The sequence below is a fragment of the Scyliorhinus torazame genome, chromosome 19, assembly GCF_047496885.1.
Source record: "Scyliorhinus torazame isolate Kashiwa2021f chromosome 19, sScyTor2.1, whole genome shotgun sequence".
Classification (NCBI taxonomy): Eukaryota; Metazoa; Chordata; class Chondrichthyes; order Carcharhiniformes; family Scyliorhinidae; genus Scyliorhinus; species Scyliorhinus torazame.
The window spans coordinates 78365025-78377285 of NC_092725.1; the positions used below are offsets into that span (position 1 = coordinate 78365025).

Consider the following 12261-nt stretch of genomic DNA (forward strand, 5'->3'; position numbering starts at 1 on the left):
AAATGTTTTATTTCCTTTTGTTCCTTAGGGGGTGAAGCCAGCCAGCTTTGACAAGGTAGCAATCCCTGAAGTGAAAGAAATAATCGAAGGATGTATCCGCCAGAATAAAGATGAACGGTGAATGTCTTGAAAGCTACTGTTGAAGTAAACTGGGATTTAAAAGTTGTATTGCACATCTGATTTTTTGCAATTGCATACAAATTAACATCCTGAAGAGACAGTAATTATTTTCCAGAAGCAGTGAAGTTTTGCCTGGCAAAAATCACTGGAATTCACAAGTCAAAAGTTCAGTTTTAGTTTTATGTTGTGAAATTTGTTTGCCAGTCTACCAGCGATGTTTGTATTCAAGCAGAATAGTATGCAGCTCAGTAAATACTGTCATTAGCAATGAGACTGAACTCACTGTCTGGAACCATCTTAATGGTGACCCTTGGGAGGTTCCAAACTGAATTCTGGTGCTGCCTTCATAATAATGTGAAATCAAAAGTCAATTGAACCATATTGTTACGGAAAACAGGAAATGTAAATAAAGAGATCTAAGAGTAACTTTTAATTAGGGCATTGTAGTTGTCTTGAGAGGTGTAGGGAGAAAGAAGGACAGTCGCCCGTCAGTGAAGTAGATTGGTGCTGAAAATAATGTAAAAATTGCCGTAAAATGGATTTGTTCATGGAATGTGGATGCCGCTGGCTGGGCCAACAATTATTGCCCATCCCTAATTATCTGTGAGAAAGTGGTGGTTTGCCACCTTTAATTTTAGGATCTGAACAAAGAAAAGTTTGGATGGGGAATAGGAATTCCAGATAAGAATTTGTATAAGATAGTTGTGAAGGTAATTTTAAAAAGTTAGTTATTTGACCTCCGGTTTGTGGATTTTCGTCCACTCCTGACATGGAATGAAAACCTTTTTTGTCTGCTGGCTCTAAGGGGGGTGCACCGTAGAAAAATGGACAAACTAAATCTGATAGACAGCGAACCAGAGTACAAAATGGTCCGTTATTTGTTACTGATTGGCAATATCATAAGAGACCACAAGATCATTGGTATTTAGGAATAAGTGTAATCAGTGCAGAAAAGGCTCCTACTCTAAGGTTGGAGATGTGGCCTATGACTGGAGGGAGATTTACTCTGAATCAGATTGTGCTGTACCTGATTTGAATTTGCTGACTGCTTGAAATAGACACCTTTCCTTTTCCCAATATCAATCAGTGTTGGTTTAATGAGTACAATAAAAAGTTTGTTCCTATTTTGGTTGTAGGTATGCAATTAAGGACCTGTTGAGCCATGCCTTTTTTCAAGAAGACACTGGTGTTCGTGTAGAGTTGGCAGAAGAAGATGATGGAGAAAAGCTTGCGATTAAACTTTGGTTACGAATTGAAGACATTAAGAAACTTAAAGGAAAGTATAAGGATAATGAAGCCATAGAATTCTCATTTGACTTGGAAAGAGATGTTCCGGAGGATGTGGCTCAGGAAATGGTAAGTCATTGTGTTAATAATAAACCTAAATTCTGTGCTCTTATTTGAGTCCCAGCTGAACTTCTGACTGCAGCTCACAAAAGTTTGTGACTTCAGAAACTGCAATTTTCACTTGTCATTGCTCACCGACAAGAGTGAAATAATTTGCCTGTAAACCGTTCCTGTGCAAGGTGAGTAACTTGCACTGAGAAACATACCAAACACAAATTTATCTTTGATATTGAAGAACTTTTATCTCAATTTTTTTCTGAATGGAAAAAGTGGTAATTTTACACTTTTTGACTTGGTGTGTTATTGTGCTTGATGCAGGTGGAATCTGGATTTGTATCTGAAGGTGATCACAAAACTATGGCAAAAGCTATTAAAGATCGTGTATCTCTGATCAAACGGAAAAGAGAGCAACGGCAATTGGTTAGAGAAAAACAAGAGAAACTGGAAGAACAGCAGAAGAAACATGATCAACTGCAGCAGCAGAAAACTCAGCAAGGAGCCAGTATCTCCCAAACTGGAGGAGGGCATCTTTCCCAGCTACCCACCACAGCAGTTCCTTCTGCCCTTCCTGCAACCCAACCAACTCAAGTTGAGCCTGAAGAGCCTGAAGCAGATCAACATCGATTGCAGTACCAGCCAGCTGGAAACTCTGTTACATGTACGTTCTTTCTATTAAACTTTGCAAAAAGATGTATCAAAAAGAAATGTGACCGCTGTATAAAAACTGCCGTTTCTGGAAACATCTATGAAGAAAGTTAACATTTCAGGTTTAGGATCCTTTGTCAGATCTAGAGATGTAACAGTTTTTAAGTGAGGCAGGGAAAGAGGGGAGGGGATGAAAAAACAAAAGAGAAGGAATACGGCATGCTTGCCTCAAATTGGCAAGCCATGCTGCAGCTGCATAGAACCTTTAGTTAGGCCACACTTGGAGGAACATAGTGTTCAATTCTGGTCGCCATACTACCAGAAGGATGTGGAGGTTTTGGAGAGGGTACTGAAGAGGTTTACCAGGCTGTTGCCTGATTTGCAGGGTGTTAGCTATGAGGAGAGATTGGATAAGCTCTGTTTGTTCTCACTGGAATGATGGAGGTTGAGGGGCGACCTGATAGAAGTCTTCAGAATTATGAGGGGCATGGACAGAAGGGATAGTCAGAAGATTTTTCCAAGGGTGGAAGAGTCAGTTACTAGGGGACATAGGTTAAGGTGCGAGAGGCAAAGTTTAAAGGAGATGGGCGAGGGAAGTTTTTTTTTTTGCATTGAGGGTAGTGGGCACCTGGAAGTCTCTGCAGGAAAATGTGGTGGAAGCAGGTACGATAGTGACATTTAAGGGGTGTCCTGACAACTACATTAATAGGATGGGAATAGAGGGATACGGACCCCGGAAGTGTAGAAGATTTTAGGTTAGACAGGCAGCATGGTCAGCGCAGGCTTGGAGGACTGAACGGCCTGTTTTGAATGACAAAAGGAATGCAAGTTGAAATGAGATTAGTGGAAAAAGTAAAGAAAACTAAAGATATATCTTGAGAATCTGCAAATCGGAAAAGCAGTCGTCACCAACAACTTTTCTCCAAAAATAAAAAAGGGAAAAGACATTGGGGCAGAGGCTACAACCTGAAATCGTTGAACTCTATGTTGAGTCCAGAGAGCGTGCAGCTCTATTAAAAAGATGAGATTCTGTTCCGTGATAAAGTTTTGTTTTCTTACCCATGTGGAGCAGAATCCTGATCTTCATTTTCTTGTTCCACCAGCAGTAAAAGAGTAGGAGATATTTAGGTTGTGGGTGGAAGTAGAGATATTGAAAAAAATATTACATTAAGTAAATTTTGTCCAGTTTTTTTTTTTTTTTTTGTTGTGTAATCATAGAAGTGCAAATAATTCCGACATCACTTGTCTTTTGCCCTGTCTTCCAGTCTGTTCCAAACTCTTGTTCTGAGCTGTTCTTTTCCTCTTAATGAGTTCAGAATGTTGTCCACAAACATTTCATATACAAAGATGCTTTAAACAACACTGCCTCCTGTTGCATATCCTTTTCAAATCCTGCTTTTCGTGATAGTTGAATTTTTAATCTACAGTTTGGAAAATGGGTCATGCACTTTAGTTTGTTGGTAAGTGTTTCATTAATGCTTTTGCATCTGTCACTGGATTTGAGGTAACAACAATCAAAATTCCTGTCTCATCCAATACTGAATCATAAAAACCTTGGTCAAATTATTCACCTGCACTCTTCCACAGAAAAGTGAAGAATTATTCTCTTAGAAAGATTTTATGAAGGAAGGCAGCATGGTGGCACAGTGGTTAACCCTGCTGCCTCAAAGCACCAGGGACCCGGTTCAATTGTGGCCGTGGGTGACTGTATGGAGTTTGCACGTTCTCCCCGTGTCGGTGTGGGTTTCCTCAGGCTGCTCTGGTTTCCTCCCTCAGTCCAAAGATGTGCAGGTTAGGTAGATTGGCCATGCTAAATTGCCCCTTCATGTCCAGGGATGTGCGGGTTCAGTTGGGTTGCAGGGATAGGGCGGGAGTCTGGTTAGGGTGCACTTCAGAGGGTTGGTGCAGACTCAATGGGCCGAATGGCCTCCTGTGCTGCACGGATTCTATGATCTCTTCACTATTTGAGCTACAGGAAGCTTTACCTAAAATATGCACTTTGTGTACATAATTACACTACCCCTCTCTCTATTTATTCCACTTCCACATCCTCAACCAAAATATTCCAGTACTGATTTCTAAGATCCCAGCATCAATTGGGATTGGGTTTTGTGTCCTTCCCATTTGCAACACACCTAAATCTAACATGTGAAAACAGCTCGGCCATGCAGGATTTTACACTCCCTGAACATCAGCGAGAGGAGAGTGCTGTTATCATTTTTCAACTTGACTCTTTTATTTCTGACTTACACACAGCCTTGTAATTTCAGCTCCATTGCCTATATGATGCTGGTGCACTTTGGACTGAAATGATTGAATCGGTTTTATGTGGATTAAATGAAGTATGCTATTGAAATCAATATTCCACGTTTTGTCGATTAGCATAACTTTCGGTGCAAACGTGGGCATTTGTAGGCAGTACCTTTTGGAAGCAGAGAGTTGCATGTACAGTAAATTTAGTTTGAAGGGATAAGGGCAATTACAATTGGTTATTATAATACAGGGTATAAATTACAAAAGCTTTTGGGAAGACATTTCCATCGACTTAGTTTATTGAAACTCACCTGCACTTTTCTGCAGAAAAGTTGAGAATTTTCCTCTTAGAAAGATTTTCTGAAGGATCTCTTCACTGCTTGAGTTACAGGAAGCTTTATCCAACATATGCACTTTGTATACATGGTATCACTACTCCTCTATTTATTCCACTTCACACCCCCAATCAAAATATAACAGTACTGATTTCTAAGATCCCAGGAGGGAATTAAGAAATTGAGGCAAAAGTTAAAGGCAGGAAGCCCAAGTTGTAGGTATGTATCTGCTGGAAAATGATAGAAGAAACCATGCAGCAACTGTTTGGCTGCTTAAATGGAAGTGCTGCATAAATAAGATGGTTGGGAAAAGCATTGGCCCCTGGGTCATTCAGCTCAACCCTCTAGGTTTTCATCATAGCATATCTGGCAAAATGTGGACCCAAGATCTGTGCTGTTGGTGGACATCGCTGAGACTGGCTGTGCCAATTCCATGCTGTATGTTAGTTGCAGGTGTACTTGCAGCATACAGCTCTGTATCTGGCACTCCCACCTGAATTCTGTGAAGATAGTTTTTAATGACTTGTCATATAGGGTTGCCAGGGTCTGCAGTTATGATTCACATTTTGGACAGGTACAGCTTCGCATACACAGCCTGAGCATCCTGGCATGTTGTCTTTCGGGCAGTGGCATGGAAAATAAATACTTTGAAGGAAGCATACATTATATTTAATGGTGCAATTAGATTTGTTGTCATAGCTTCCTCTGGTTTTACAAACATTGCTTTGGCAGCCAAATGGAAGCATGTTTATCAATGTTTGTAGGTATTTGTGAAGTCCAAAGATGTACAGGCTAGGTGGATTGGCCATGCTAAATTGTCCCTTAGTGTTCAAAAAAAAGATAGGTGGGGTTACTGGGTTAGGGTGCTCTTTAAAAGGGCTGGTGCAGACCTGTATTGTAAATTCTATGATTCTATTTCTTGCCTCCCTTTTTTTTTCTTTGTGTAAGAAGTTAAATCTTTCAGTGCAGCATGGCGGCGCAGGTCCCAGGTTCGATCCCGGCTCTGGGTCACTGTCCGTGTGGAGTTTGCATATTCTCCCCGTGTTTGCGTGGGTTTCGCTCCCATACCAAAAGATGTTCGGGGTAGGTGGATTGGTCACATTAAATTGCCCCTTAATTGGAAAAAAACAAATTGGGAATTCTTAAATTTATAGAAAGAAAAAAGAATTTACAGCTTTCATAGAATTTACAGTGCAGAAGGAAGCCATTCGGCCCATCGAGTCTGCACTGGCCCTTGGAAAGAGCACCCTCCCCAAGCCCACACCTCCACTTTATCCCCAAGCCAGTAATCGAACCTCGGACCCTGGAGCTGTGAAGCAACAGTGCTAACCACTATGCTACCGTGCATCTTTGTTATGCAAAGTCTTGACTACTTAAATAAAATAACACATTTGCCATACTAAGCTTTTTCACTTGACTGCAAGATAATTTGGGTTTCTACAATGTTCCACTGCATTTTGCAGGGGAAAAGATAGGCACAACAATTTAGGGGCAAAAAACACAACTTCCATGTATAAATCTTTTGCTTAACACTGATCATCTTTCTGGTCTAAAAATTTTTCAGTTGGAAAGATCCTCAAGATGATTTTTCTTTCACCTATAGATGACAGTAAATCTATCTTGTGTGAGAAGGTTAAATTTTCAACATGACCCCACAAACAATAATGTAACATTGGGTGTTTTGGTATGTTTGGTAATTTACAACCATAATTATCTGACTCTTTTTATCCCCCCCCAAAAAAAAAGTTGAATGAGTGTTCGGCATAGATGTAATAAGATCATTGACAAGTGTTAGAAACACTAGCGTCCTTGTGGCTTTATTAAATTATCTCCTATGAGTAATTTGTTTTTAACATCTTGCAAGTTTGAAACCTGTGAAGTATATAGTTTTGCAAGAATTTTCCTCAACATTATTCCAGTGTTTTCAGTTCAAAACTCGTGAAGTAATGTGATAAATAAAAAATGGGTTTCCAAGTACAATTGAGGTCCAGTGTTGTCGGCTGGTAGAACAGAATGGGTGTTTGGCGTTTCAGCCTGAGTTGAATCGGTGTACTGAAAGGGATGCTAATATTAAAACTGAAGATCAATGCTTGTTGATGAATATGATATTTCAGTGATTTGTTTTTTGGTGAATTTTGTTGTTGCCTTGATGTCACGATCTCAAATCAGAAGTTCAAATCCAAAACTGGTCTAATCCAGATTTATTGGGGGTTTCATCAGTTAGCAATGCTTAAAAAAAGAAAAACACCATTTGATTAAAATTGTGTATGTTTTATATAATTTAACATTTTTTGTGTTACATTTTGATACAAAACTAGTTTTTCTTTCTGTTTAGCTGATGGCACATTTGATAGTGGCCAGAGTTCATCTGGATTTTCAGATTCTTATGGCAGTCAAACTGTTTCCTATGGTTCTGCTCCAGAACAGCATATTTCATCAAACCAGGCACCTCCAAATGCCCAGTCAATGTCACAACAGCTTGGTGGCCATCAGCAGCCTACAGGGGTAAGTACATTAAACAGTATTTGTAAATCCGTGAAGCTGACTCAAGAAGCCTTTTATGATTTTTAACGTTTTAAAATGATCGATAGCATATGTTTGAAGAGCTGTGGTTGTTTCTAAATACTTTTTATCATTCCCTCTGTAACTTGCTATTTTCATTTGTATGTCATTTTACAATGTAACTAATTTAAAAGTAATTACGTTAACTTAGAAATTACTTTAAATGGTTACCACCATCAGCTTGCACACTGCAAAGGTGCTGTTGAGTATTTTTCTTTAATTTGTCTGACATGAAACTATTTTTCACATAAGTAGAGTTTATTTACTTCGCTGATATTTGCTGCATTATATTTTTGAGGTTGAAGCTTGCACACCAACACCAAAGGCACCAATGGTAATGTCCATGGGTAAAATATATCTGTGGTAATTGTGATGCCCTGTATTTGTTCAGAATCTTAGAGTAATGTTGCAGTGAATTGACCAAAATACCATGCCAGAACAATAATGATATTGAAAGACATATAAGGTGCCTGTAGACCTGATGGTGTAGAGCTTTATTGCTGAAAATCTTGACATTCTTCTGGCATGTAGGTTTGTTTTAATGCATTCTTAACTGAAGCACGTGACATTTTATTGATATCAATCCTGCTCATGCATAAACCTTTCATCCACCCTCATGCAAATTGTAATCCACCCTGTAAGCCTTGCATTTTTAATTTTGATGTACCTTTATTGGTAGCCATACAGAGTTTGCAGGCTGCTTGCAGTACTTTATTCTTCTAACCAAGAAGTGTACGTTAGATTTCTTTTCTCTTTTTGAGCACTCTTGAATATGATCTAATACTGACCAGTAGTAAACTTAATAGTAATATCTGTAGGATCAATGTTGGTTTTGTGTACCTGGTTGAGACTTGCATAGTGCTAATTCTAACCAGCTAATCTGAATCCAGTATCCGTAATAGCTGCCTCCATATATCTTACGCAGCTAAATTTCTTGCAAATACATTGGCTTCAAGTTCTAGTCAACTCATTTTTCATTTCTTGAAGTTGAAAAGAATTTGCATCATCACGTGATAGTGCAACACAACCCATTTCATTTCCATCTAGCATTCTCATTTACAAAATGTCATGATGAATGCTGCCACAAACAGCTGAGTTTGTCTTGTGTGTACATGTTGACATCCAGTTTACTGTGGGTCAGTTGATAAGTGTTATTTATTTCTTTTCTTCATTTTTTATTCATTTTCTTTTAGCTTCGAGGTCGTAGCATGTCTTTCTGTGTTCCCCACCTTTGCACCATCCCTGATTCATCCTACATTCCTAGACTATCCTCCACTCCGCCACCAGTTCTCTCTGCATCTCTCTCCCCACATGTTCGGACTATCCCTGAAGAAACGTTTGCTGAAAAACTGTCAAAAGCACTGGAAAGTGTCCTTCCTATGCACTCAGCTCCTCCACGCAAACTGCGCCGCTCCAGCCTCCCGTGTATTAATTTCAACCCTGTATGTTGTCTGTGACTCATGAGGATAAGTTGTCATTAAATACAAACTATTCTGGGCACTAAGTTTTACAATTAAGATGAGATTTAGTTCAGGTTCACTTTTGAGTTTCAGTTATCAATTCTGCTTTTCGGAAGTGGGACCTGTTGGCAAGCTTTGATGAAATTGAAATGCACCTTTATTCATGATTCTATTTATTTAATTAAATCGTGCAACCATTTTGGCAGAGTTTAAAACAGGAGAAAATCTAATCTTATATTTTGACCTTCATATTTATACAAACTACCTGGAGCAAATCTGCTTCCTTCAGGAATTATCTATTTACTTGTAATCCACACTACCAGTAAATCTGTGATACTGAGCACAGTCATCATAATGTTTAGAGAAGCACATAATTGTGAGTAGGAAATATTTCCTACTGGAGTGACATATTCATTTACATTTTCAAAACTTTTGTGGTCAAATAATTGGCCGCTAAAAATAATGCTGATGTAGATTTATGGTGTCAGAGATGATTTTTTTGAATGGTATTGGTTAATTTGAAAAAGAGTTTTGGCCTAATCCATAAGAGCAGTTACTGTTTTTGGCTAAAATGCAGATGATTCAATGTAAGCTGGCAATGTAAAAAGTTTGGTGGCAAAATATGCCTATCTGATAGTAACACATTTGAATTACTTTCTCTTTAGTCCTATTGGTGCTATCAGACATTGAAAAAAGTACATAATTAAATGGAGAGAAATGGATCTTTTCATTGTGCGAAGTCAGGTGAAAAAGTTAAATCGGTTGTCTTTTTTGTGTAAGGCAACACTTAACAGGATCAGATCATTAATTGCTTTTGGCAATCCATTTTAGATGCAAAGTAGCAGGACATAAATCTCTTCCACGTGCAGATAGAATTTCAGTGCTGCACCTTAATGTAAAACCTGTGCCCACAGATGTGTTTAATGCATTCATTCAGTTCTTTTAAATGTCTTCTGTGTTTGTTGGATACTTTTGCTATTATTGTTTTGTAATGTAATTCTTAGTAAAATTCAAGCAAACGTTTATTTTCTGATGAATTTTTAATTTTCTCGACTCTGATTTGAGATTTTTGTCTTCATGTTAAAGCAGTCCCCATCTCTAGTGCAACCCTGTGAGGGAGTTCCATCACTACCAGAGACTGTTTCATATCCATCTATTCCTGAACGACCATTTTCTTTTTCTCCACCACCAAGTTTTTCTCTGAAAGTTGATAATTCTCAACGCCGCAAAAGTACTTCCATCCTGGAAGCCCACACTCACCATTTTCAGCCGATACTGAGGACCATAGGCCAGAATGTTATTTCTGCTGGTGATTTTGCAAATTGGAATGCTGAAAACTCAACCATTAAGAGCTTGGTTACTCATAGATCTGCCAGTGGACCAGTCTACATTGAAGGTCAGGTGCAACCAGAACAAACCCATGTCTTGGTTGAAAACAAGGCAAGATCGGGTCAGTTTGAGGAAATTCCACTTTTGGGTCATCCAGCAATGTATCCGTGCTGTGTGCAGTTGCAGCAAACTTTGCAGGATCCATATGAGGCTGTAATTTATAACAGCCTTCCATCTTGTACACGTCCTTTGCAGCAGCAACAGATTTATTCCCAGCCCTTGAGTTGTGAGGAATCCCTGAGTAGTCAAAACTTTTTGCCCTGCCCAGTACAAAATGTGATGGGTCAAATGCCTCAAATGGTGCAGGTGTCTTCTCGTACAGTACCAGCTCCAGTTTCGAACTTGGCTTCTCGTCTTCAACTGTCACAAGACATGATTCAGAAGCAGGGACAACATTGGAATGTTGGAGAGCCACAGGCAGTATTTCCACTGACCAGTAAAGTGTTTGTACCCGTAAAGGAAGATAAAGATTCTCAAAGTGAACATGCACTGTCGAGTGTTTTTGCAAGAAATCATGTTGGAAGTGTTAATACAATGCTGACTGTTCAGCACTTGACTGTCCCTCATTCTGCACCGCCTATTCTTGCCCAGGTAAATGAGGGCAGAACTGGATCGATCTTTGATTTTCAAGTTCCCCCAGTACAGGTGGAAAGTAATGGCATCCACATTCCTGTTCCACCATTAACACACAGAATTTACAGAAATCGGCGGGCTTCAATGGATCTAAGCTTGGAGGACAATCAAGGGACTGGAATGTACAGCAGGCTTCAGCCGGTGACCGAAGAACAGGTGGTTTATTTTAGTTCTGATACTGTGGTACTGCCAGTTGACATCCTGCGAAGCAGGCAACCAATGCCAGAAGAACTTCCTCAGAATCTTAGTCCACAGTGTTCAAGTGACTCTGGTCAGTCAACTTCTTCGGAAACCAGAGATTTCCAGTCACCACCTCCTTTGGGTTTCCTGGCACCATACTCCGGTTTATCATTGTATTGTGAGCAACAACAGGTTTTGCCGAAGCATGGCATGCATTATGAAACATTGCAAGGTGTGCCTGTTTCACTAGCTGCACAACCACCCATGTTAATGCTGACCAACACTGAGCCCTTTCCGGCAACTTCAGGGACAGCTGGTTTGTATCTCCAAGTCATGGAAGGATCCTGGCCCCATCCTGTTTCATCCCTGCAGAACTTGCCAGTGGATCACAGTTCTGCAGATGGGCACAGTCTACCTTTGGTACTTGAGTTTCAGGTGTTCATGCCTTTTGCTGAAGCGTGTTTAGTGTTTTGCAAGGCAAATCTGTTTACTGGAAAAAATGCATAGCAGCCTGCAAATTAGGAGTAATTTCTATTGCTCCATGACTTGCATAAATCAGTCATTTTGTAAAAGGTTCTGTAGTGTTTTAAATAAATTAGTCAATTCAATTAAATGTTGAAATTTTCTAAAAATTACTTACACTTTTTGAGTTTAATCAGTGATTAATCAGGGAGGAGGATATCCTACTGTATTCAGAAATAATAGCTCCCATTTAAAATTATGATAACATTTATTTAAACCTAACTGACTTAATCACTGAATTTGTGTAGGGTGCAACTGATCTGACTGTATATAATCAACTTAAAATGCCTGATTATTTTGGGAGTCTTTATCTTCCTTTGCAATGGCCATAGAATATTGTGCCATGAATTAACTCTTGTCATGTCTAAATATCAAGCAGGTCCAAATGCAGAGTCAGCCACCTCCTACCAGTCTTCCTCTGACTGTGACATCTCAACAGCCACCCCCACAACACCCACCAGGATCCATACAGCAGTCAAACAAGGTAATAATCAGGTGCTACAAGGAGTAGCACCTATACAACTATTCAAAAAATCTGGTGGTAGACTGGCAAGTTGCTCGTGTGGTTGGCCAAAAACAAAATCCTGTTTCATTTTCATAGCTGAGAACGAACTGGGAAATTCCAGGAGTTGGACATGAGAATTTGGCGTTTCACTTCATTCTTACTGATTAAATATTTCTCCTGGCTTCTCCAACTTCAGTTTGTAGTTAGATTGATAGGACTGTCTTTCAGCTGGTACTGTATCTCATACTTTGTTATGTTTGTTTCTTGTAGTTTGGCAGTTACTACACCCCAACGTATCTTCCACAGGTAG

The 12261-nt window shown here is 39.5% G+C and overlaps 1 protein-coding gene across 11 annotated transcripts in view; it reads left to right on the forward strand.

Annotated features, from left to right (window-relative positions):
* wnk1b (WNK lysine deficient protein kinase 1b) overlaps positions 1 to 12261 on the forward strand; it is a 254162-nt gene that overhangs the window by 136054 nt on the left and 105847 nt on the right. For 5 of the 11 annotated variants that reach the window (XM_072484582.1, XM_072484581.1, XM_072484577.1 and 2 more), the window contains exons 5-11: positions 29 to 117; positions 1257 to 1476; positions 1786 to 2125; positions 7036 to 7205; positions 9809 to 11344; positions 11826 to 11930; positions 12222 to 12257. In XM_072484582.1, coding sequence (XP_072340683.1) covers positions 29 to 117; positions 1257 to 1476; positions 1786 to 2125; positions 7036 to 7205; positions 9809 to 11344; positions 11826 to 11930; positions 12222 to 12257 — 2496 coding nt within the window. Of the gene's footprint in view, positions 1 to 28; positions 118 to 1256; positions 1477 to 1785; positions 2126 to 7035; positions 7206 to 9808; positions 11345 to 11822; positions 11931 to 12221; positions 12258 to 12261 lie in introns of all 11 variants that reach the window. The other 6 variants (XM_072484583.1, XM_072484588.1, XM_072484579.1 and 3 more) reach the window with 5 other exon arrangements.